This window comes from Leptinotarsa decemlineata, unplaced genomic scaffold (assembly GCF_025532065.1).
Source record: "Leptinotarsa decemlineata unplaced genomic scaffold, Ldec_3_MD MMD2_tig00026340_RagTag_RagTag, whole genome shotgun sequence".
Classification (NCBI taxonomy): domain Eukaryota; kingdom Metazoa; phylum Arthropoda; class Insecta; order Coleoptera; family Chrysomelidae; genus Leptinotarsa; species Leptinotarsa decemlineata.
The window spans coordinates 4,279,840-4,306,501 of NW_027412694.1; the positions used below are offsets into that span (position 1 = coordinate 4,279,840).

General features: G+C 33.3%; 1 protein-coding gene across 1 annotated transcript; it reads left to right on the top strand.

Annotated features, from left to right (window-relative positions):
* Positions 1-2,372: 2,372 nt before the first annotated feature.
* Positions 2,373-26,447, top strand: LOC111517470 (uncharacterized). The gene is made up of 5 exons (XM_023173639.2): positions 2,373-2,574; positions 2,666-2,783; positions 7,040-7,370; positions 14,025-14,238; positions 25,089-26,447. Exons 3-5 carry the CDS (start codon positions 7,263-7,265, stop codon positions 25,205-25,207), a joined length of 441 nt encoding a protein of 146 aa, XP_023029407.2. The 5' UTR covers positions 2,373-2,574; positions 2,666-2,783; positions 7,040-7,262; the 3' UTR covers positions 25,208-26,447.
* Positions 26,448-26,662: the final 215 nt, after the last annotated feature.

The window sequence follows — 26,662 nt, forward strand, 5'->3', positions numbered from 1 at the left end:
TCTAACTGACATGTTTCTTCCGTGAGTTGAAACGCCTGTTTGTCTTATGAAGTATGATAAAATTTGTCATTTTCAACTCCCAAATTATCCATCAGAATGGATTTGGATTTACAACACTAATCGGGTGGAGTAAGCGATTATAGTATTTTTCGCATTTCTGCAGACCACAACGTCTTCGATTTTTACATTTGAGATGAATGAAGGCAAGATAGGCAAATTTTTTTTCTTTCACCCATTCCCGTCTCTTATCAGTGTCGAGACTCAGGAAATGGTCGCATTTGTATATGGAATGAGCAAAATCGGCAACACTTTTCCATTGATGAATTTTCTGTTCCAATGAAAACGATATTTTATTTTTCTTGTCTATATACGGGACTGTTGATGGAGAATGTGAAATAGATGGTTTACATAACAAACAAGCTGCCAAAGATTCTTCTTGTGACCACTCTGAAAACTCTTTCAACGATGGTGTATATATGTCTTTGTTTTTTTGACAATAATTCTTGCTCACTGGAACTGAAGGTGTTCTGGCAATTTTTGAACGAGTTGACTGAGGAGTTGGCTATTGTTGATATATGTTTCCATTTTCAAAGATTTTGCTGTGATAGTAAGGTTAAGAACCGAATTGGCAAATTTCACGAAGGATATTGGAGAACGAGTGTTCACGGGTGGTAATAATTTCACTTTGTTCATCATGGATTCCATTATAAATTCATGTCGTTCAAATCTAGCCTATAACGTCTTAAGTATGTCATTGAGATTATCTGGAGAGACAAATAGTAGCTTCACTGCATCTAAGGTTTCATTTCTCAGGGCTCTTTGTAAACGTAGCAAATTTTGTTCATCAGAGTAAGCACATGTTTCAATAGGTCGTTGATATAGAGAAACAAACATCGGCCAATCCTCAACATTGCCGTAGAAATAAGGAGGTTCTTTCCCCACAACATTCCTGCAGGATACCTAAGAAGATTCGCTGTAGATTTGATTTTGTTTGGTTACTGATTTGAATGTATCTGTCATTGCTGAAGTGAATTCTTTCATAAATTGATTTGTTGTGATAGGTTCATTCATTAATTCTTCGGTTTCTGGGTTTGACTGCTTTGAATATAGAATACTATTTTCCAATAACCAGTCAACAACTTTTCGACGAGTATTTTCCATTGAAATATCTGATAACTTGTCGTGTCGGAAAGAATTCATTTTGCTACTTCTTTCAATGCTTTTTTATATATGCTACTTAACGCAACACTTTGCTCAAAGCTGCTTTCAATGCTTCTTGAAGATTTTTCTGAATTCTATAAATGTTTGAATCTCCATAATGGTTAGTTTTCTTTCACGTTCTGAATGTTCCAATTTTTGTTATTCCAATTCTTAATTTTTGTTGTTCGAATTTCAATTGCCTATCTTCTAATTCTTTCTGAAGTTGATTCTCAGCTTGCAACTTCTTTGATTTCAACATTTCCAATTTACTCGCAGTTGAACTACGTCACTTGGTAGATTATTTCGATGACTCAAATGATTTATTTGGTGTATATTTTGACGGCAGGATTCCAGCAGTGGCTCTGTTAGTTGTTCGAATAGCATTTTTCCCTCGTGACATCATTCAATTGGGATTTTACAAATTTGACAGCAGTTGATATTTTCCGTCTTAGAATGCGGCTTCAACTTGAAATAGTACTGAACAAAACTCGAAGTACCAAAATGTTAGGAAAAACTTCCTATTCTCGGCTTTTAATTCAAAAAACAAATGTGGCAATAATATTGGTAACTATATAAAATAAACAATCTCAATTTCAATACTAGATGTGTAATTAATTCACAACAACTGCAACATATTATTAAATGCCAATCCAGCCTGATGGTTGTCAGTATCTCGACATCACTTCACACATATTGGATGAAACAATCCACAGTCTTAGATACTTCTGTCTCAAGTATACTTGTGGTTCTGTGTTCTCTCAAAAAATTAACAACCAAATCGGCATTTTTACCACAGAATTTTGTGTTAACACTTCTGTAAATTTGTTTAACTCATACATTTGAAGAAGAAGAAGAAATTTGTAGGTTGTTTTCACAGAACTATAACTTATAGAGCTATAACTATAAACTAAGTTATCTTATTCACGCCGGTTGGAGGCCGGATGGACCGGATGTCCACGTGGAGACAGGATTTTACCAAATAAATGTGTTGACTATGTGTAAAAAGTTTCGAAGTCTCCAAAAAATATTAAGTGTTTTTTAATATAATAAAAAAAATTGACAAAAAAGGGGTGGCAGCATTGCTGCGTGCAAGACAGCTGCGCCCCCCCCCCCGAATCGAGCTGGCTAAATGTGCCTATCTGGAAGCAAAAGGCCAAGAACTTTGAGTGAAGTGAAGTGAACTCTAAAGTTATAGTTCTGTGGTTGTTTTGCAATTTATACATAATTCTGATAATTTGGTCATATGCACCTGAAGATAGGAAGAAACGACCATCCAAAATAGAGAGAGAGAGAGAGTAATTCTGATAAAAAACTATACTTTTGTTTTCAGGGTTTCAACCCATGTGCGCTAGGAGCAATTCTTAGAATTATGGGGTGAGTTGTTTAGTAAATAATGGCAAATTTCCAATTCACGTATTTGAGGTTACCTTAGTTTATTTTCCAGACTAAATTTATTATATTTCAGCATTACCAATGATACCAAACAACACAAACTATACATTCGGTTGCCATTTAGAATAAACGAGGAGTTTGTTGTTCGAGATTTACATTCTAATATTGTACAGGTGGATTTACCTCGACAGGTGAGTTTCCATTTTTCAAGGGCTTTATTTTTCGGCAACATCCTCCAGAAAAATGTTTTCACAATGAAATAATACAAAACTGATAGTGTAACTCTCTAGGATGGTACTTTAGAAAATGGGAAGGTACTAGTAGTGGCAGTCAGCTACACTGCACTTTTTTTTTTGTATTATTTCATTATGTCAATAAAAAGTAAAAAAAAATAAAATGGTAAACAATCTTCATTAGTCATAATGAAAGTCCATTATGAAAGAAATGGTAAATTTAATAAAATTGATTTTATATTTTGTGATTTGTCAAATTTAGACATTTATTTGAAAATAAACATGAATATCTAAAATTGAACATTCAGATATGAAGCTACTAGTCAAGTTTAAGTGTTTAATGTACATTGTCTTGTTATTAATTACTAGTAAACAAATGGAGTTGCAATTTGATAGACCAAACTTTCGTGGAATACTTTTCATTTCATTTTTACTTTAGTGGGCTAAAGTAAGAATCATTGGTAGCAAATAATTTTAGGTTCAGCTCCCCCCAGTGTACCGGTATTATTCAGTATTATTTTGACTTGACAACCATCTTGGTTTCGAATAGGTTGGAGCCTGGCTCCCTTACCCTTTGGACTGATGTTTGCCAGAAGGACAAACGTGTCATAACTGATGTTGAGTGTTGATGGTATGGCGGCCGTCACGGTGTACCCCTACCTGGCTGGGATGGATGAAAAAATTGTTCATCTTTTAACAGAGGACATAGGGGCCTCATTCAACAGAGTGTCGGGGCCTTCTATATCGGGAGGGGTCATCTACAGCATAATCCATAGCTTCCCCGACTAATTATTATTTTGAAATTATTTGTATTGAGTGCTTTATGAAAAAGTGAAAATGGGAAGACTTTGTTATGAGCCTTGTACTTGTTATCTTCATTATGGCAACCACCAAAACTTTCTTTTCATACAGGGCAATAAACATACATGTAACAGGCTTAATATTTTTCAAAATATAAACTCTTTTGTATTTTGTATATCATAATTTCAAATTGAAATACACCAAAATATCGATTGTAGCCTATGCATATATTCATCTATGGGTAGAAAGGTTGGGGAAGGTCCAAAGTGAGTGGGTCTATTTGACCCCCACACTGCAATCCGCAAGGGTTTATGGTGGCTCGAATCTTTTAAAACTCAATCAAATAACATCCACTCTTTGAGAAATTTGGTGAATGATATAAACCTGATCCGGCCCGCAGTAAGGCAGACATAGAGTATGTGATCTTCAAAAAAAAAATTGTGGCTTGGGAGGTCTCCCGTGATGCATTTCATGGAGTCACCCTCCCATGGCTATAGGGCACTTACTGCACCAACCAGCCAAGATATAATCTTCTAATTGTCTCAAGAAACCTGTAGCCACCAGACCGGAAAGTATAGTATACTATTGACCTATCCTCAAAGGTTTTTGTATGTGTAAGCAACCGCAGCAACCTTCCCGTTTGAAGGCATCTGTAAGTCAGCTCTACCTGACGATACATTAGATGAAGTCATGCAGGATGTTTTCAACTTTGGTTTGGATGAATCATCTTGTGAACGTAAGCTTTAGGGATACCGATCCAGAGGAGTTTGTTGCCTCTCTGCTTTTGTTGCTTGAGACAGATTCCTACCCTTGAAGAGAAAACTGTCATTTTCTGCTGCACTACCTAGGATTAGGAGTTGGAAAATTGAGAAGCTCTCGCTCTCTCCAATGTTACAGGGTGGATAATTGGATTGATTTGATTGATGTATATCTGTATAGACTCAGGATCATATTCTTTGATAACTCGAGAGTCCATAAAGGGTTCGACGAGTAGCAAAGATAAGGAGATACATTACTGGATAGCTCCGCATTACTGTGTCAAGACTTCATATAAAAATATGTAAATTGAGCTGTTTAGAATTCAATCTTGTTGATCTAATTATTTGGTTGATTGTGAAAGGCAACTAGTTCATCCTCCAGACATGAGTTCTATTGGAAATATTAAAACTAAGATGGTGAAACAAAAACAAAATCCTGTGAGCTGTTACTGTGAACGTTACTCTCACAAATTCACAATTAAACAACTTAGGACACAGCAGAACCCAAAACAATGACCATAATCTTTGTTTCACATACATTTATTCTGATCAGCTGCTCATCATGTGAGTTGTGCCATCCTTGTTAGAAATTCTTTCGTATTGTAATCATAATTGAATATGAATGGTTTCAAATGCAAATATATTTCTTAATTGATTGTTAATCATTCCTTTTCAAGAAAAGACGATTTGATAACAGGATATGTAAAGCACCCAACACATTTGATTTTAGTGAAGCAAATGTGAAATTAAGTTAAAATATGGTCTATCATCTCACTTCTACGGCAACACAAGGATAAGCCAATGTAAGGGGTCTTCTGCAATAACATTGAAGACCTTGGCTTATCAAAGTGCCTGACTTTCGCTTTCCTCAGGTCGAGTGGGCTGAAGTCGGAAACTGAGGGGCTCATCATGGCATGCCAGGATGGTCTCTTTAACACCTTAGCCTACCAAAGTCGCGTGATGGGTATAGAGGTTCATGACACAAGATGTAGGGCCTGCCGCGAGACGTTCTAGACCGTAATGCACTTGCTGTAAGCATGTCCAACATATGCTTTCCCGACCTTTATCGACCTAACGCGGCCCTAAGAGTGCTTTATTACCATCTACGGCAATCTTACGATATTGACGAGACATCGATGTTGCCTACGTTTCGGGAAATATTCGTTGTGAGAATAGAAAAGTGCCGAATTGTTTTGCAACTATTCGCTCCCCACACTCAGGCTCATACAAGCTAACAAGCTTGGTGTAGTCCTTTTCGACCATCAGAGCAAGACGATATTTGTCGTGGAGTTTTCAGCTCCTGGCGGGATGAATATCGTCCGAAAAGATAAAATATCAAGATTTTCTCTTCGAACTCCGCAGACTCTATCCAGACCACTCTGTCAAGATGGTTGTTCTGATTATTGGAGTCTTTGGTGGAATGATGCCCTCTCTAATTTCGAATCTTAAAATCAATCCAGCTTACCGCACTAAGGCAAAAATCTTTGCCGAACAGATGAAGAGGGCTGTCGATCTTGGCTCGTTGCGTTTGCTCAGGGCACATGAATCTCGGATCCAATGATCACTTACCCCACGGAGTGGGAAGTGGTCGTTGGTTGATAATGCTGGCGCTCCTTCCCGAATGTATCGGGGGATAGGACCTGACCAGCACATACTACGATAAAAGAATTCAAAAACAACTGGACCAATTTTTATGATTTTTGTGTTTTTGGATTTGTCTCCATCGGGAATAGGATAATATAGAATATTGAGTATTAAAATATGATATTTTATCAATACTAATAATGATAATAATAATAAAAGAACTCAAGAACGACTGGACCAATTTTTATGATTTTTGTCTTTCCGGATTTGTCATTGTCGGGAATAGAATAATAAATTTCAAAAATAATATTTCATCAATTAAAATAATAATAATAAATAATAATGAAAAAGAATTCAAGAACGGCTGGACCAGTTTTCATGATTTTTGTGTTTTTGATTTATCTTTATTGGGAATAGATAATACGTATTAAAATATATTTTATCAATAAAAATAATAATAATAAAAGAGGTAAAACATCAGTGATAATAGTGACATGTTATAATATTCAACTAACAGCTCACATATATATCACAGGGTGCTTCACTTAAGAGTGCACTCTTTCTACCAATTTCCTTTCATTTTATTATATACCAATACCATTCATTTCATTATACTTAATAGTTCTGTATTAATTTTAAAATCCTAAATCTGCTCATTCATTGATTGTTAGGCGGAACGACGTTCACCGGGTCCGCTAGTCATAACTATATACTTTCTCATAAAAACTGTATCTCTGATGTAAATGTAACTTTGACTTGCTTGTAAATTTTTCCTTTTGTGTATCTTAGCACAATAAAGTAATATTATTATTATCTCAAAGATACAAAATTTACACACGTCTCACTTCTCAAGTAACTGAGAATGGTCTAACTCAAGTTACTTGAGAATGGTCTAACAAACTGAAACGGGTCGTAACAATTAATAAACTAGTAGAAATTAGACAAAAGTCATTTTTTTTATCTCATATTCTAGATAAATAAACCTTACCAATAGTTTCATTTAATAGAACTTATAATATTTGCAATAATATAATCATTTTTTTGATTCTGAGTAGGTAATATACTTTTCAGAAGTCTCGCCGTTGGTGTATCGTATCTTTTGAGAGCAGTGAAAAGTTGCAGGAAGCACTTGTTGAGTTGAAGAAAGTGAAATTCAATAATAAATCTATAAAAATATATCCTTACAACAAAAGTGGAAAGAAAAGAAATAGTAGGAAAACTTCAGATTCTTTAGAGCCTTGCTTGGAAATCTTGAAGAAAAGTTCCTAACCTTGATTACATTCATTTTGTGAGAATGGGGATTTCTTTCATAGGAAATCCTTGTGAGCCAGATGACTGGGGCGATAGCGATATTGAAATTATGGGCATTGACGAATGGATAACTATACCTAATGATGTGGCGGTAAGTTTCATTTTATTTCATCTTTTCTGTTTTACATATTTTTATGGTAACAGCAATTTATGACTAGAAGTTATACAAATTAATATTAAGAAAATAGTTTTGATAGTTGTTGAATTTTATAATATATGAACTTTTCATAAAGTTAAATGTATATTTATTTTCCACTGAAATGCAGACTTTACTGATGATATTGTGTATTGGTTTGTTTTCATTATCATCTTGTACTTAGACAAAAACTAGTTTTTCAAAAAAAGATTTTATATGAAGTCATCTCATACAGTGTAGAAAATTTTGTATATGTGACAATTTTGGCTACCAATTTGGATTTTGTAATAAAACAGATTTAATAGGGGGCTACTTCAAAGAGAATGTTTCCGTTAGAATTAAGAAGTTTTCAACATTGAAGTAATTGTCGAATTTTGTTTTTTGGCTATACTTCCCCCATTTAGAATGATATAACAAAAAAGCAGAGGAACTTTCAATACTGTTTCATATTTGTAAAATATGATATAAAGAAATTTGCAAAGCGAAGTTTCATTTGTAGATTTCATCATCGACTCGAAAGTTTTTTTTTCATCATTTTTTGTAGCCACTATAATAAATTCATCTCAGTACTACAATTCATGTGTTTCCCAAAGTTTTTCTCCAAAAACACATCATCAATATTTGTATAGTCTCACAAAGTTAGAAACCAATATCTTAGAACTCAAAGATACATAATCTCCATACATCTTTTGAAAATTTTCAAGTAGAGGTGACAGCCCATGCATTCCAGGGTTTTGCATTAGTATGGAAAAACTGTTCAAAAGCCAATTTTTAGGGAACATAAATGTTTGTCTGATGAAAGGTTGGTTGAGTAATAGGATCAATTTTTTCTGAAAAAAAAAAAAAAACAATTGCTTTCTTGCCTACCTTTCGAATTCATGCTAGATTAAATCTCAAATTGTTTACATTTGAAATTTTTTACATATATTTTTTTTTATATTTCATTGTTCTAGTGTTATTATTACACTCATAGATATGTATATTAGGTTTCCTATTTCAATAAAGATTATTATTATTATTACTATAATAATTAAAATCTTCTTCAGGGCTCTGTTACAATGCATTTTCAAAAACATATTTCCCACAAAACTTATACGATTATATTATCGTTTCAATTCTACAAGAAATAATGAGTTCTTATTTGTGTTGATAATATTACTATTTTAAAAACCGTCAGACATATTGGATACATATTAAAAAAAATAAAAAACATTGCAACAGATAAACTTCCAAGACAATACCAACACAAAACGACATGAAACAAATGAATGGCTTCATCTATGATTCTGATAAGGTGGTGTCTGTCTTTTAATCAATGACAAAGAAAAAGAATGAAAAAAGGGTAAATTATTTAGGTATTTTACTTATCAAATGGAAATATGCACTATTATCGACATCTCTTCGCATTTGAAGATATGTATCCTTTCGCTCAAAAGTCTTTTGGGATAAATATGGCTGAACATCTAGAATAGTTGGATGATCAGAAATGTGTCCATATTATTGTTCATGTCCAACGAGTGCTGTGGAGTTTTTATATTTAGTTTCTTTGAGTCTCGTGTGTTCTGAAATTCGTGTTATAAGATACCGTCCGGTTTGACCTACGTATAATTCGTGACGGTTTCCACAATTCAATTTGTACACTATGTTTTCTTTAATTATTTTGCTAATATGGGTCTCTAGAAAAATTATTGGAGATTTTTGTTATGGAATTCAGAATTGGAAATGGCAATTACTCTTGATCCAAATTCCTTATAATGTTGATTTTACTCTGAAAGTTATGTTTCGAAAAATAATTTAAAAATCTCTAAGAAAAAGTCGGTTTATGGTACCAGTCTACCTTTAAAATTCGGCTTGCATCTTGGATTATTTTAGTATCTAGATAGAATAGAATAGAAGTTTATTCATCACTAAAGTTCACATGTACAACATAAAAAAAGTGTAAATACATGAAACTTATTGGACTAGTCACAAAGAGAGCTTAAAAGTAATTAAAATTTACAAGATTATACATATACATTTTTGATAAGTAAAATATTAAAATATACAATGAACATCAACAATTTAAAAATTCTTGAAGAGAGTAGAACACCTTGTTTTTTAAAAATTCATTCAACCAACATTTTAGTTCATTCCTACTCATTAAACTTAACCCAGGATGAATAGCCATGAGTTTGTTATAACATTTAATACCTTGATATACATGGGAGTCTTGACCAACTCCTAATCGTGAGTATGGCTGGTATAATCTTTCACTGTTTCTTGTACAGTAATTATGTATATCTTTTTTTTTCCTCAAATAATTTTCATCTTTTTTAACGTATAATATGATCTGCAGCACATAAAGTGAGGGGACTGTGAGAATTCCTAGTTGATTGAACCATTTTCTACATGATGTTTTGGAGTGCACTCCTGCCATACATCTGATAATTCATTTTTGCATAACAAAAACTCTATTCATATGTACAGAGTTACCCCAAAACATTATTCCATAACTTATTGTCGATTGCACTATTCCAAAATAAGCCAGTTTAAGGGTTTCCAGAGATATTGTACCTTTCAATTGCCTGATGATGAAGCAACTTGTGCTTAATTTATTTGTTAGATCATTAATATGAGGATCCCATGTCATTTTTTGATCTACTTTGATACCTAGAAATTTGATGTAATTCACCTGTTCTATTGTTTGATGATTAACTCTTATTAGAGGACTGAAATCATAATTTATATTTTTTGTTGTAAACACCATAAAAAATGTCTTGGATAAATTCACTAGCAATCCGTTGAACACACACCACTCATGAAAATCATTAGCACAAATATTTGCCTTGATTACAGTATCCTGTAATTTATTCTCAGAAATCAGAATATTAGTATCATCAGCATACATAATAATTTATTTTGGCTCAGAGCATGAATAAACCATATCATTTATAAAAATTGTGAAGAGAACTGGCCCCAATATAGACCCTTGAGGGACACCAATGTTCACAATATTTTCTTTAGAAACAATATTAACGCGAGAAAACTACTTTTTAGTGAGTAATTTTATCAAGAACTCGTTATTTGTTGTAGAATTGAAACGATAATAATTGTATAAGTGTTGTGGAAGATATGTTTTTGAAAATTCATTGTTAGAGTCCTGAAGAAGAAGTAGGTCAGGTGGACTTCCTACGGAGTTCTGGGTACTGAAATACGAGGTATTTTAAGCCACTGTATTGACAAGTGTTCTTGGTATATGGGAGTTATTCTCGATCTAGTTGAGTTGAGGTAAAATGGAATGGAAAATGGAATAATACGGAATCAGAAGTAGGCCAGCTAAATTTCCTACACAGTATGAGGATATTCATGAGTTATTGAAATACGAGGTATTTCAAGACACTGTTTGGCAATGTGATTGCCCTTTTCGATAATTATTCGCGGTTTAGTCGAATTGAGGTAAAGAGGGTCGCGTACGAATCCAGAAGTGCATCAGTTAGATTTCCTACAAAGGGCGGGGAATTCGCGCAGTAATTTCGGTATTTGTGTTTATTCGCGGTTTATTGCGGTATAGTTGATCGAGGGAACATTTTTGAGTTCCTAATATCAAGGTAAGAGTTTGAAACAGGTTGAGAAAAAGTGGCTTTTGGCTGTTCTTGGACTACAGAGAGTTCTAGCAGAGATTAATTGGTGAGCGTATCTATAAATTCATATGTATTATATAGGTTATATGTGTTCTATATTTTCAAGTTGGCACCCAAGGTATTGTTAAAAATACATATAACTACGAATCGGGTTCCCATTTGCATGATTGGAATTATTATTAGGTTATAGCGTCTTTTGCGCGTTATACAGGGTGGGCCTGTTGATAGTTCCTCATAGTTGTGTTTCATTTTGTTTTTATAGCAGATCTATTAGAATTCAGGCAAGGCATATCTCTGTCCTGTTGTTTATATTCACATGGTTATAATTATATATTTATTTTATTTCAAATTGCACACATTTCAAATAATGTTCAGTAAATCAGATATAAGGGAAAAGTATCAATATTGCTTTGTTTAGGTTTAAACTTCAGTCATTAATTTTTGTTAATTTTTATTTTATCAGTTGCTAATCCAATTATTCTGTCTACTTTATTTATCAATAAATTTGGTTTCTGGAAACTATGCTAATATAATTTCATTCCCTCAAACCTTTGAAAGACCATGCATTTAAGCTGTGACTGAATCCAGTCTCTGAGGACATAATTGGTGGCATAACCAAGCCGTCCCGCTCTGTGAAGTTAGGAAAATAAAAAAAATCAACCAGTTGACCAAGCCAACCACTAATTCTAAATACGTGTGATCAGAACGGATTTTAAACTTTTTCTGATATGGTGGCAGCAACTCTCGCGTTACCAAACTAAATTAAAAAGTAATCCTTTCGGCTGAACGATCCCATATATAGAGGGTTGTATTTTTCTTGTGCGAATATAATTAAGATTTATTTATTTACAAACTCTACTGACCCATGGCCCAGTTACAGAGTAGGAAAGGTACTTGTCACAAATAGATTTGTACATACAACAAAATGACAAAAAAAAAGATCAACAAGAGTTATACAATTTCATACAACCTATTTCTAAAACTAGTAAGATTTTGGAAGAAGATATCACAGTCATTTTGTACATTATTATAAGCATTGCACATAGCATTTAATGGGGCATTTTGATAATTATTATATCATTAGGTGTATAAAAGGATCGGCTATTCAGCCTGACGGTGATTTACTACAACATTAAATAAATTAAAAAAAAATAACTATTTCAACATAAATCTTTATTTTGTAGATTTTTAGCTTTGTATGGGGAATTGTACCCTGAGATAGAGCAACCAGGCGATACTGAAATTGTCGTTTTTGGTAATTACAGAATGAATTCTGTTGAAAAGTTCCGTACATTGATTTCATGTCAGCATGGATTCGAAAATGAATTATCAGACAGGCAATTTGTCTCGCTTGGAGTTACACAGGGGACTGTTCTGGGACCTTACATTTTTCTATTCGTTAATGATCTTCCCAGGACAGACACTTGAAGAACTTACAACAGTTGTCAAAAAGATGGGCTCATGGTGCATGAAAAATAGGCTTATCCTCGATAAAAACAAAACTGTTCCTTATTTAAGAAAAACAATACCAGTAGATTTCAATTTTCATATTAATCTAAATGTTGAGGAAAGTGTTAAGCTTCTTGGTACCTTAATTGATTCAGACTACAGATTAAATTCTTATATTGAATATATTTGCTCAAATTGAACAAAGTTTATTTCGCTACCCTTAAAAGGAGTCATGCCTGGACGAGACAAGGTTAGTATGTTTGGCCTATGGTCATATGTCGTACAATGTAGTATCTTGGGGTCAAGCAACTGACTGGCATAAGATTTTATAGCCTATAAAAGAATTAATTGTTCACTTTCAACATTGTGGTGAAAGTTGTTGTAGCATTTTCAAAGAAAAGCAAATATTAACCCTAAGAGGTTTATATATTCTGTGGCATTTTCAAAGAAAAGAAAATATTAACCCTAAGAGGTTTATATATTCCGAAACATCATATGAAAGAGTACAGACCAACTGTTAACCAGCATATGTATATGAAACAAAGTGTTATAGGCTACAAATTCCAAAATCCAAAACAACATACGAAATATCCCCCTGTTACAATAATATTATTTTGTTCAATACGCTTCCTGCCTGTATCCAGGTAATCAGCTGTTATTCCAGATTCAGATATGAGTTCTCATATGCTAGAGGAGTTTTATAATTATTCAAATATGTAACAATGTTTTGAATGTTCCTGATATAGCAAAAAGTGACAAAAAATGTTTTGTTCATTCAATATATAGCTAATATAGATGTATTTTAGATTATGAATGAGCATTTTATATTGTTTGTTTTTAATTGTCATGTGTACATTGTATATTATATTGGTGAATAAATTTATTCTATTCTGTATATTCCCTGGAGCATCAGGCAATACCAGTGTCTCGTCAATACCGCTGGAGTGCCGAAGGTGGTGGTGAATCACTTTTATGGTCGTGTTATACCGGTGGATATAGGCAGAGACCGCATAAGCTGGGTATACTGACAGCAAGTGCATTAAGGGTCTCAGGCGTCATAGCAGGCCATTCACCTGTGTATCAGGGACCTCTATATCCATCGCGGAACTACGGTAAACCAAGGTGTTGAACTAATCTCTTCAGCTTCATTGTGGGCCTTTTTCTGACTGGGTTTCAGTGTGGTTTGTGACAGCAACTTTCTTCTTCCCCAACAGTTCTAATGACCATATCTGTGCTGACACTTGCCGCAGAGAGAGTTCTTTACTGTACTTACCTCTTGAAAGTGGCATTGTATAAGTCTCTCCAGCATTCAGATGATGTGGGATGTTTCCTTCCAGCACATCCTCTCTGTAGTCACCGCTTCTTCCACTTTCGATATGGATCATCGCAAATTTGTTTATTTCGTGTTCCATACCCATAGCATGTGTGTACTCCTCCATAAGCCTCAAGGTCCGATGAAGATCCTCTTCTCCAGTATTTCTGAATTAGTATATAAACAGTTTTCTTTTTTTCTCCATGTATATTCACAAACATTTTTAAGGTCAATCCTACATTTTCATCTGAAGAAGAAGATTCATTGCCTGAAATTGATGATACTGAAGATATAGATTACAATCCTGATGATGAGAATTATGAACTGGCGCAAGATATAGAAGATAATATTATTGATCAAGTTTATGGTGATGATGATGACATTGACGATTACCAGGATGACTATGATGATGAAGAGGAAATCGACTATGTCACCTTTTCTCGTAAGTAATGCACAATTCTATCTTTCAGATTGATACCAAATTATGACAATATTTTACTACAGTAGAATAATACAACCAGTAGGCTCTCTTACCACGTGATCCGCCCGAGTTGCCGGGGACCTTCAACCGCTCTTAGGATGAGATTCTCATCCAACGCGTTCAGTCCTGTAGTATCAAAGGATTTGACGGTAACACGGACATCGGATTGGTTATAGTAAACGGCCGAAAATTGATATTGTGTTTAGTTTATTCGCTGTTGTTATTATTGTTTTTAGTTTTTGTAGTTGGCTATAAGTAATTTACCAAAAAATATTCTATAATAACCTTAAATTTTGTTTTTATATGAGCGCACGTCTATGGTAAAAAATGAAATTGGCTCCACACTTCGTTTCGAGGTCATTGAAAACTTTGTGAATTTATGAATGAAAGTAGTGGGAGTGGACTTACTGGTTGATTTTTACTATGGTTTTACAATAGGAATCTCATCATTCTTACCAATACATTTCCTCATTTCAAATAATTTGCATGAAGGCGTTCAAGGACTACAAATCATTTTGCTTCGGAAACTACAACAGTATGGAATAAGAGGTGTGTCTCAATTGGTTTAAATCCTATTTATCTGAGCGTAGTCAAATTGTTAAAACGATCAGTTATTCTGAGGAAGGGAAAACAAACTGGAATTCCTCAAGGCTCAGTCCTTGGTCCATTATTATTACTTTTGTATATAAATGATTTGACATCTATTGATATTAAAGGTGAATTCACACTATTTGCTGACGACATTACAATTTTATGGCATGACCAAAATCCCTCTGAACTTGAAACAATAATAAATTGTGATATTACCAAAATAAAAAGATTGTGTGACGCAAATATCTAAAACGAACGTAATTTGCTTCAAATGTTCCATTAGCAATTTACAAGTTGACAACATCTTTGATGTGAATAAACAATCAACTAAATTTCTGGGACTAATTGTTGACAGTGATTTGAAATTTGAAGACCATATCAGGGGTCTCAAGTCAAAGTTGTCCTCTGGGTCTCACGCTGTGAGGCTGACATCTTGTGAGTTAGGATTTGCTGCTGCCAAAATTACATATCACTCTTTCATAGAATTTCACGTACGATATGGAATCTCCATTGCAATCAGTTTCATTTGTACAGAAAAGAGTTGTACGTTTTCTGCGTAAAGGGGCGTCCATAAATTACGTGAGATGTTTAAGGGGGGGAGGGGGGAGGGGGTTGAGTCAAATCTCATCTAATCTTAATATTTTGGTCCATTTAATCCAGATTGTACATGCTTAAGATTTATTCTTAGGCGTAATCATAATACGATTAAGATCATTCACTAATTCGTTCGAAAGAAAATAATTTCATTCATACTTCGACGTTATACGTCTACTGACTGTCAAACCACCATATTTGTTTTATACCAAATAGCTCAATTTAATCTGAATTTACGGTACAGTGTAGACCGTCCTTTGTTTTCACGCCACTGTCAGCCGAACGCGCGACTCGATGAACGAGAGCGTACGAGCTCATGGACATGTTGGTTCCAATAGTCTCTCTTGAGACTGCGCATGATTCTCCATGGACTGAATTAGAGTAAATATTCTTTTTTTAATCACAGTAGTTACGATTTAAGAATTCTATTGTTGAATTTTTATTACACTTATAATTAAACTCTCAGCAATATTGATTACTAGTCTTAACTAGTCGTAAATAAAAGCACGAAGCAAATTATATTTTTCTTTTTACAATAACCATCCAACGTGTTTACGTAAGAAACCCACATTTTGAAAAATCTCACGTTAGATTGGGGGATGGGGGAGGGGGTTGAGTAAAATCTCACGACATCTCACCAGGGGGAGAGGGAGGGACAGAAAATTAAAAAAAAACACCTCACGTAATTTATGGACGCCCCCTTGCAAAGCCACGAAATTCTTGCACTGTTTGAGGAAAAGAAAATCCTCACTGTAATATCAATTTTTTTTTATTAACACACTTTGATTAGCTTCACCTGTATGTATGTATGTTTGTTTGTGACTCTCAAGCTCGGGATCTGTATTTGACAGAATTATCGACATTATTGCTTGCTCTATTGCTTGCAGGCACGCGCGCCTGCTGCCTTATTTGTAACCCTCCTTTGCGCTCCTGCTGCCTTGGGCTTGGTAGCTGATTTTCAGGATCCCATTCCGAAATCGGAAAATATCAATGGTCATTTTTTTAAACAATATACGGCTGATTGATCCTAAAGTTTAGATAAAAATAATATAGTTTAAAAAGACTAAAAAACAAGCTTTTATAGCATACGAAACTAAAAAATGAAAAATAAATATAGTTTAAAACACGCTTTTAACTGAAAATTTAAAATATTTTTTAAAAATAAGTTTAAAATAATAACGAACGAAAAATACTAGTATTATTGTGAAAAAAACTGGGTGCTTGGTGCCAAATTTTTTGTATATCAAGCGCCCTTCGCTTTTTTCACAATAATACTAGTATTTTTCGTTCGTTATTGTTTTAATCTTATTTAAAAAACTTTTTAGTTTTTGAACTATATTTATATTATTGAAACTATGTCTCATAGAAAACATCAAAGTCGGTTTTCAATTAACGCAAATGCCGCCAGCCAAAAAAGAACTTCAATTTGCCTATTCCAGAATATCATCTTATTAAAGATTCTTTCATTTATTATGGGTTGAAAATATTCAATCACCTTCTATCCCATCTAAAATGCGCATGCCATAATAGGAGCTTCAGGAAAGTTTTGAAGGATTTTTTTTGTGAGAGAGCCTATTATAACTTTTCAGAGTACTATCAAAATACTTTTTAACTCGACTTATGTCGGACCCTCAATACATTTTAAGTAATCAATATTGGAAATTAGATATGAATCTTCAGACAATAACGCATATTTTGACTTGAAAAAGTAGGAATTTAATAAATTTCGAGATTGCAATCGGAATTTAACAAAATTATTATTAACTTTTTACATCCATATCAGAATACTGTCAAATTTCGACTTTGAACTCGGAATTTAACGAAATGCAGTCTTTGAACTCAGAATATAGTAAATAAAATTTTTATGATTCTATCTCATAACAAGTTATTTTGTTTATAGCTCTTTCTAATAATTGCTAAGCATATATTTTGACCATAAACAAAGTAATATACAGCGTGACTCACGGTCGATGGTAGGTTAGACGTTTCTGGAAAACGCAAAGCATGATTTTTCTTAAAATTTCACCTCTCACATTTCCTTACCTGTTCTATCGATCTGAAATATTTTCAGCATTGCGGCGTTGCCACTTCCATCAAAAAGTCCTAGCAACTTAATTTTTTTAAATGGAACACCCCGTATATTAATACATTTTTGGAATCGCTCTAGTATTTTAATACTTTTTTGTTAATAATGTCCTATACCTATCTCTATCTGTTTTCGAGATAAAAAATAAATTGTGCTAAATATGGTCCAAAACATAGCCTTCATTGAAATTAAGTACATCAGTACTCCCAATTCATGAAAATTTGATATTTTGATGATAGTTTGGACAAACTTGAAATATTCAAATAACACCAAGAAATCGACTCCATATCATACAGGGCGTGCTGAAATTACTATTATTTCCATTGTGCATAAAAGTAGTCGAAAGTTCATTTTTTCAAATGAAACCCCCTGTATATTACTCGATAAATTGAAAGATGGTGAAAAATGCTTCAAGATGATATACATGTCCCTATACCTAAATCGTCAAGTTTTCTCAATAAAGTCACTTCTAGAAACATTATTTTTTTTTAGAATTTGGATTTAGGTAGCAGTGGAATTATCAAGCTTATAGCAGTTCGGTTACTTTTATAAGTAATTGCAAATATCGATTATTCAAACGAAGTTCTTATGAAATTATTTATTATACACATGAACAAAGTGATCAAATCATTGTCAGAAAGTGTAAAAAATTCAACCAAATGTATCCTGAATTAACACCAATGAACGAGAGGAAGTTTGTAAGGTTACAAAATAATTTCCTTAACTATGGCTCAAAGTTTCCAGGGAACAACTGTACCAAAAATCAGTCATTTCTAGCTAAAAAGTAAGATTTTGTGGGCTAAAACATATGAAAGTACAGACAATAACAGAATAGGATGATTCAAAATAACAAAATTGTAAACAAAGTATCACATTTTCACAATAAATGCTGAAAATGTTGTCCATTACATTCTAAACACTTTAAAATGTTTTTTTATACGCGACTTGTGGTTGCTTTTTCAATTTCCTGGGGATCCAGATCTTCAATACTCCGCACTATTTGCAGTCGCAATTCTTCTTTGGTAGGCACTGGAGTACTGTATACCCTTTCTTTTAAAACACCCCATAAAAAAGTCACGTGGCGTGAGATCGGGTGATCTCGGTGGTTAATCCCACGGCCCTGTACGCCTAAACCAACGATCGTCGAAGAGTTCGTCAAGTTTCCTGGAAACTTCTTGGGTGGAATGAGCTGGCGCTCCGTCCAGTTGAAACCACGAATTCCTATATTCCTCTAAAGGCAAATTTTCAAGAAAATCGGTTACAGTCGTCCTTAATATATGGAGATATCTCTCTGCGTTTAGTGTGTCTTCATAAATAAAAAAGCTAATTTTATTGTTCTTCAGAATACAGAAAACATTCAGGTCAAATTTTTCTTGAAAACCCATTTCTTTTCTAACATGAGGATTATGAGCAGCCCAAAAATGTTTATTCCTTCTACTGAAAATACCATCCCTCGTAAATTTTGATTCGTCGCTGCAAATTATTTTTGACAAAAATTCCCGATCTTCCTGTGTATGAATCAAAAGGGATTCACAAAAATGCATTCTACGTTCGAAGTCTTCTGCTTTTAGAGCTTGAACTTTGGTAAATTTATACGGATGCATTCTGTGATTTTTCAAAATTCGTTGTACTGAAGCATATGATACACCTAAATCTTTTTCTGCACTGCGAATGGAAGCTTCTGGATATGCATAAAAATATGCCAAAACGTTAACAGTATTGTCCTCATTTGAAGTAACAGGTTTTGGTAATGTTGAAGGCGCTTTTAACATGGAGCCATAGTTAAGGAAATTATTTTGTATTCTTACAAACTTCCTCTAGTTCATTGGTGTTAATTCACGATACATTTGGTTGAATTTTCTACAAGTTCTGGCAATGATTTGATCACACTGTCCGTGTATAATAAATAATTTCATAAGAACTTCGTTTGAATAATCAATATTTGATTCATTTTTGGCGATTTTTTGAAACACCGTCAATAACCATTTATAAATTACTTATAAAAGTCACCAAACTGTCATAAGCTTGATATTTCCACGGCTACCAAATTCTTTAAAAATTATTTTTTGTACAACTGTTATTGAAAATCTCTTTGATAGAAACACTTCAATCAGAACACCTACCAAAAAATCATTTAGAAAAGTTCACACTTGCAGTTCGTTCTATTGGTAATATTAAATCCCTGTGAAGTTACTGACGATGACGAAGTAGTATTCAGTCCAACTGTAGAATGTCCTTCATGACTAACCAATAATCCTCCTTAAAATAATGTGAGTTGGCGTATGTAGTTGTAACATATGCCTTGTAATCCAAAGATCGTGCGTTCAGATCCCATACGGGGATTATTATCTGCAGTAACGTTATACAAAAAAATTTGTATGATACATTTGTTTAAAGTGATTTTATTTTGCTCGTGAGTTTGCTCCACTTGCTGACGCTCGTTTTGCAATAATCCCCACTCATAAAATAAAATGCCACTTTCAACACTTGTAGATAAAACGTGAATAACTATTTTTCCACAAAAATGGCTTTATTAAGAAAACTTGAAGCATTTTTCACCATCTTTCAATTTATCGAGTAATATACAGGGGGTTTCATTTGAAAAAATGTACTTTCGAATACTTTTATGCACAATGGAAATAATAGTAATTTTAGCACGCCCTGTATGATATGGAGTCGATTTTTTGGTGTTATTTGAATATTTCAAGTTTGTCCAAACTTAATTTAATTTCAATTTAGGCTATGTTTTGGACCATATTTAGCACAATTTATTTTTTATCTCGAAAACAGATAGAGATAGGTATAGGACATTATTAACAAAAAAGAATTGAAATACTAGAGCGATTTCAAAAATGTATTAATATACGGGGTGTTTCATTTAAAAAATTAAGTTGCTAGGACTTTTTGATGGAAGTGGCAACGCCGCAATGTTGAAAATATTTTAGATCGATAGAACAGGTAAGGAAATGTGAGAGGTGAAATTTTCAGAAAAATCATGCTTTGCGTTTTCCAGAAACGTCTAACCTACCATCAACCGTGAGTCACGTTGTATAGTTAAGAATATAGTTTTACGAATACAAATAATAATAATAATAATCGTCTTTATTGTTACCCAGCTGGAGTTACATATAAATATTTAAATAAATTAGAGAGTTGTTGCTGACATAACAAAAGGCGAAGTTCAACTTAGTTAGCACAAGTGCTACTGAGTTGTTCTTTGTACTTTGATCTTGATTACATCCTAACTTCAGCTCAGGTTAGTATAGTAAAAATGAAATTAAGTTTCGGCAACACCACTGTGATTATAGGCTAAAGAAAATAACGACTGGTTTCGGTTTGTTAGACCACTCTCAAGTAACTGGTCAGTTACTCCAATGTGTTCGGTTTGTTAAATCATTCTTAAGTAACTGATTAGTTACTTAAGAATGGCCTAACAAACCGAAACCGATCGTTAACATATAATAAACTGTAAAAATTAGAAAAACGTTATTTTCTTTGTCCTATATTGAGATTGGTCTTACAAACTGAAACCGGTCGTAACCAATAATAAACTTAATTAAAAATTATCCCAACACCAAACCGTTATTTTTAACTGAAGAAAGGTTGGTTGAGTATCATAAATTTGAAAAACAATTCTTTTTTTTAAGAAAAAATTGATCCTGTTACCTTTCTTCATAAAAATTATTGTTTGAAGTAGTCAAACCTTTAGCGGTGTTGTCAGATTGTTCAGTATAAAGTTGAATTAAGTTCATATAAAAATACTGGCTAGGTTTGTATTTTCTAGTATTCTGAAAGGTTGTGTTTGAAATTTTGGAAAGTGAAGTTTCCAACCAAATATCAGGTTTTAGGAAAATTTTCATTGCAGATAGGAAATTAAAAATGTTAAAAGCGAAAAAATAATCTTTTTTTTTTGCAGAAACTGTATGATACATCAAAATCATTGGGGACAACCCAAGAAGTTAAAGCTTTCAAAAATATCATATTTGACTTAAGATACGACCAGAGAAGCTTTAAATTTGGTATTAGACCAGATCAGTAACATGCAGTTTGAAATAAATGATAAATTTGTACCAGATTATAAGCTTTTTTCAACAGTTAATCAACTTTGTTGTCACATTCAAATGGCTGCAGATGGGATTGAAACACCTGGTCGATCTAGTCAATCTGGAGGTAATAAAGGCAATATTATAGTAGATGATAATAGACTACTTCCGCTGCCGAAAATTGAAGTACCAACATTTTTGAGAGAAATACGTCAGTGGGAAACGTTTCATTCGCTCTTCAAGAGTATGATCGACGATAATGCCTCTTTGACAGATTTAGATGAAATTCATTATTTAGTGGGAAGTTAACGGGGACCGGCCTCAGGAGTTTTGTGCAGGACTTATCACCGGCGATAATTATAAAATATTGTATAAGGCTCTGATCGAAAAATATGACAATAAACAAATGTTGGCAGACAGTTATTTACAAATTTTTGATTTCAAACCTTTGCAAAGTGAATTTGCAAAAAATTTGTATTTTTTCTAGAAAGGTTTGAAGTAGCGGTCTCGGAAGTGAAAAAATTAAATCTATCAGATTTAGCAGATTTCATGTCACTTTATCAGGCTTTACCTAAATTAGATCACGATTCTGTTAGGGCTTTTGAAATGAAACGAGATTGTTCGAAAATTCCAACTCATGAAGATTTCATGAAGTCCATACAAAATCATTCTATTATAACTAACTCAAATCTCATTATTCAATGCTTTATATATATTTCTACAAGTATAAGTACTTATATTTTAATTAAGTACCTGAGTTTTACCTACCCAATTAATTTCGGAAATTTGTACCTGAGTTTGGGAATAAACCAATTAACATTAACATAAGAAAAGAAGAGAAAGTGTACAAATTCAAATAAACATGTGATGAATGAAATTATCTGTATATGTATCAGTTAAAGCGTTATCTGGCGTTTAATCCTATTCCAGCGTGTATTCAAAAACGAATCTTAGTTACGTCATTAATAATAAGATTCGCCAGAATGGAATGATTCAATTTGTGTCAGATGTCAAATTCAATAATAAAAACAAACTTTTTAATTTTCTCTAACGTCAATTATAATCGGATTTGTGCAAGTAATAATTTTCCAGCTTTATTTTGTACATCCTTACAACGTATTTGACGAGAAATTTTCAGCACTTTATATTCTATAACGATCAAAATAAAACAGAAACTGACAACTGAGGTAACGTAACGATGAATACGTTTCAAATCATAGTTGATGTGACGTCATCATTTCAACGCCAGAATGAATTTATTTAAATCACAGACAAATAATTTTTGAATACATGAGCGCCAGAAAACGCCTTTATATACCAGTTTCCACATTTGAAAAAATATTTAGTAACAGGCAGTTATTTTAGAAGCTATGCTGTAAATTTTCATTTGTGAAATTATAAAACAACGATAAAAATAAAAACAACAATAAAAATTAATTGGCTCTCCGGAGCGACTTCATTGATTCCAGTGGCGCATTTGCTCTTTCAGCTGCAGGAAAATTCGGAAAAACCTGCAGCACCACATCATCTGAAGTTCTTGATCTGCCAATGTCCTCTTTCTCATAAAACAAAATGTAGGCTCCAGAGGCTCCAATAGATTCAATACATCGCCAGAACACTTCGTGACACGACTATCGTCAAACTTAAACCACTCCGTTTCGTCTTTGACCAAGGCGTAATAATGATCAAATTCAACGCTAGAACCACAGTGAACAATGACTGCATGAATATTATAATAGTGGTCTGCTAGATTGAAATGTTCATCTATTTCGAACCTTCAAAAGAGTTTCTTGCTCTCGTCAGAGGTTGAGCCTTGTTTGAAGATCATCAGTGTTATTAGATTGACTGGTGCCTCAGCTATACTTGTTTCCTTATAACAGACAGTTAGTTTGGCGCATGTTTGGCAATACAGCCGATCATCACCTGTTAAAAATTCGATTTTCGAATGATTTAACAATAACCTTTGCACGGACGGGTTATTAGTCATATTAGGAAATGCTAGATGAAGTTCCAGAAATTCACATACGTTTTCACTACAGTTATTTAATTCTATTTGGTCATTCAGCAAATGGCCCGAATTCTTAAGTCTGTTTATTTCTGAATATTCTAAAAGATTAATTTAAAAACTGTTCTCTTCTAAATGTAACATGTCATAGTCATAATTGAACTCATGTCCTTCTGCTGAAAGATGGTTTGCAAATGTGGAATTGGTGTTTCCATTTAAGCAACTACTTCTATACTTATGATGCACTGTTTGGAACCTTTGGTGTAGTAATGAATATTACTGGAGTTTTTTCCCAACCCCAAATAGTTATTTTTAACACATCGACACGTGTTTCGATCACCAAGTGATCATCTTCAAAGAGGAAGATTAAAACCAGTTTTCCAGTAAATCCAGTAATATTTTTCAACTACTTCTATGCTCTTCAATTCTTTGGGAAAAAGTTCTCCCTGCTTGGCCAATATACAGTTTTGGGCATGAGTCACAAGTCAACTTACATACCCCTGATTTATCCGACAGTGAAGTTTCGTTTTAATTGTTTTTAATAAATTTACTTAAATTATTTTTCGTTCTGTAAGCCACGTCCAAGTGTTCCTTTAAAAAAAAACGAGCGATATTGTTGGTGGGTTCACCTTGATATGGCAATGTTCTATATCGGACAATATTGTTTTTTAAAGATGGGTAGAACTGGTCCAAGGCTTGTTTTTGTAGTTTTTTTAGAAAGAATGGAGACAATAATATCTACCTTGTAATTGTTGTTGACAGCGATTTGTTTGATGAAACTTAGTTCCCTCTGAAAATTACTGAAATATTCAAAAGTCTATGAAGCATACTATTGAAGGCATCTTCTTCATGCTGGTAGGGATGTGTGGAGGAATCATGTATGACAATGTCTGTATAAGATGGTTTGTGAAAAATTGCAAAATCATGTCTATTATTAATTTTCGAGATAGTCAAGATAATTTATTGAAATATTCACCTCCCTTTAGGAATCACACGTTAAAAGGTAAGACCTCGTTAGTCCCTAGCTCGCACAAGTTTCTCAACTTCTGAGAGTTGTCGTTCGTATCGGGGCGGCAGCTGATTAACGGAAAAACAGATTTTTTTTAAACAGATTTTTCCAGTGATACCAGCAAAACAAACTTATGATTACATCAACATATCTGTACCATTACAAAAAATTGTTGGTTAAATAATTATTATGGATTTCATTCTCTAAATTATTATATGCTGCAAAGCAAAAACTCTTTTAATTCGTTGAAGATCTCTCACAAGATCACCTTCTTTCACTTGTTGCAACATGCAGAAACTTGCATTCGCTAAACAATGTTGCGAATGTTTAAACTGATGTATCTTTTTCTTATATGTGAAAGCAAACATTCCTAACATCCCTGGTCTGATAGGGTGGAAAGAGGTATAATTTGCCTTGAATAATTGCAAACTTGAAAAGAAATAATCAAAATTCAGGTGACAGAAATGGTAATTCTTTTTTCAGCCCCACATTCTTCAAATGATTTTGAGCCGTCTGAACTTTTGGGACACAGTTACATGCCAGACCTTATCGATTCCACGACATATGATGGTGATGGTGATAGTGATGGTGATAGTGATTGATTGTTAGTGTATATGTTATATTATTTTGTTTTTTAAAATTTAGTTCTATTTTCTGTTCCACTCTTTATCTGTTGAATCATTGTCCAGGTGGGATCTGTAAATCATTCACAAATTTATTTAAGATTCTATTGAAAAAGATTTTTTTCTTTATATATTACATTGAATGAAAGGTTTCTGAACTCACAAATTGAAGCCTTTTTTTTTTCAAATCACCGCTAATAGTGTAAACAAGTTGACTTATCACAGTTTCCAGATATAACAAAATTCCTGCAATCCTCTTTTCAAAACAAGACAGCAATGACGAATGAAGCAATAACAGTTTTGATAACATCAGAACAGTAATACATCCTTCATTCAAATTTTTGGGCTCAACGGGTTGAAAATATTGAACAGTTTGTGAACAGTTTAATCTAACGTTTATCAAACACATCTATGGTTTGTGGAGTATTTCAAAAAAATAATATATACACGGAAAGTAACTACTAGTATTTCTAGACAAAATGATGATCTAATTTTAGCTCTCGCAGAAGTGATCAAGAAGCCTACAACCTCACCCCATACTACAAAGTTCTGACCAACCAATATGTTTTCCTGAATATCAGGGATAAATTTGAATTGAAAGAAGAAATTGAATGTTACTATTGAATTTCCTCTCGAAGGTTAAGATATGATTATTTATGCAGCAGACAGTGTACCCCGTATTATAATCCGCTTTCATTGTCAAATAACAGTGGGACCTGTCACTGTCTTGTACAGTTTCTCATAATCTACCATCAAATCGTTAAATTTGAAAGTGACATTTTCATATTTTGTGCTATGGGGCAACAATTTATTTGGTGATAATTGTAATCATTTATCCCCCGGACAACTTCTAGAGCAAGGATGAAGCAAGACTATCAAAAAATTTGATAATAAAGCATGTTTTGGCTGAGTTTAAAAAAAAAATTGTTTTAGTTTGCCCAACTCACTTACACCTGATAATAATATTTAACAAATATGATAAATTGGTGAAGATATACAGATCCTGTTAAACATTATCTATAAAATTTGTAAATTTTCAAAAACTTGTGTTGTCAGAATATATTTCGCAGATTCTTCAGGGGTTTGATGAAAATATGAATAGTTTTTGTTGATATAGTCTTAGTACAGATCTTTCATTAGTTGCGAAGGTTGATTTAGTTATTTTGACATCTGTACTAGCGCTATTTTTGCATGTTATTGAATAAATATGTTTAAATAATGTTTTTTTTTTAAATTCTGAATTTGTTGGAATCTTTATACTAGTTCAGAAATATCTAGGTAACTTCCACATACAATGGAAAAAGTATCACTTACATTCATACATTTCTATATATTTTAGCATTTTCAAAATGCTATACAGCATAGCCTCACATTATTTTTTAGATGGTCCGAGAATTCCAGTTTGCCTTCCTCCCTACAAAGGTACAATTCCTG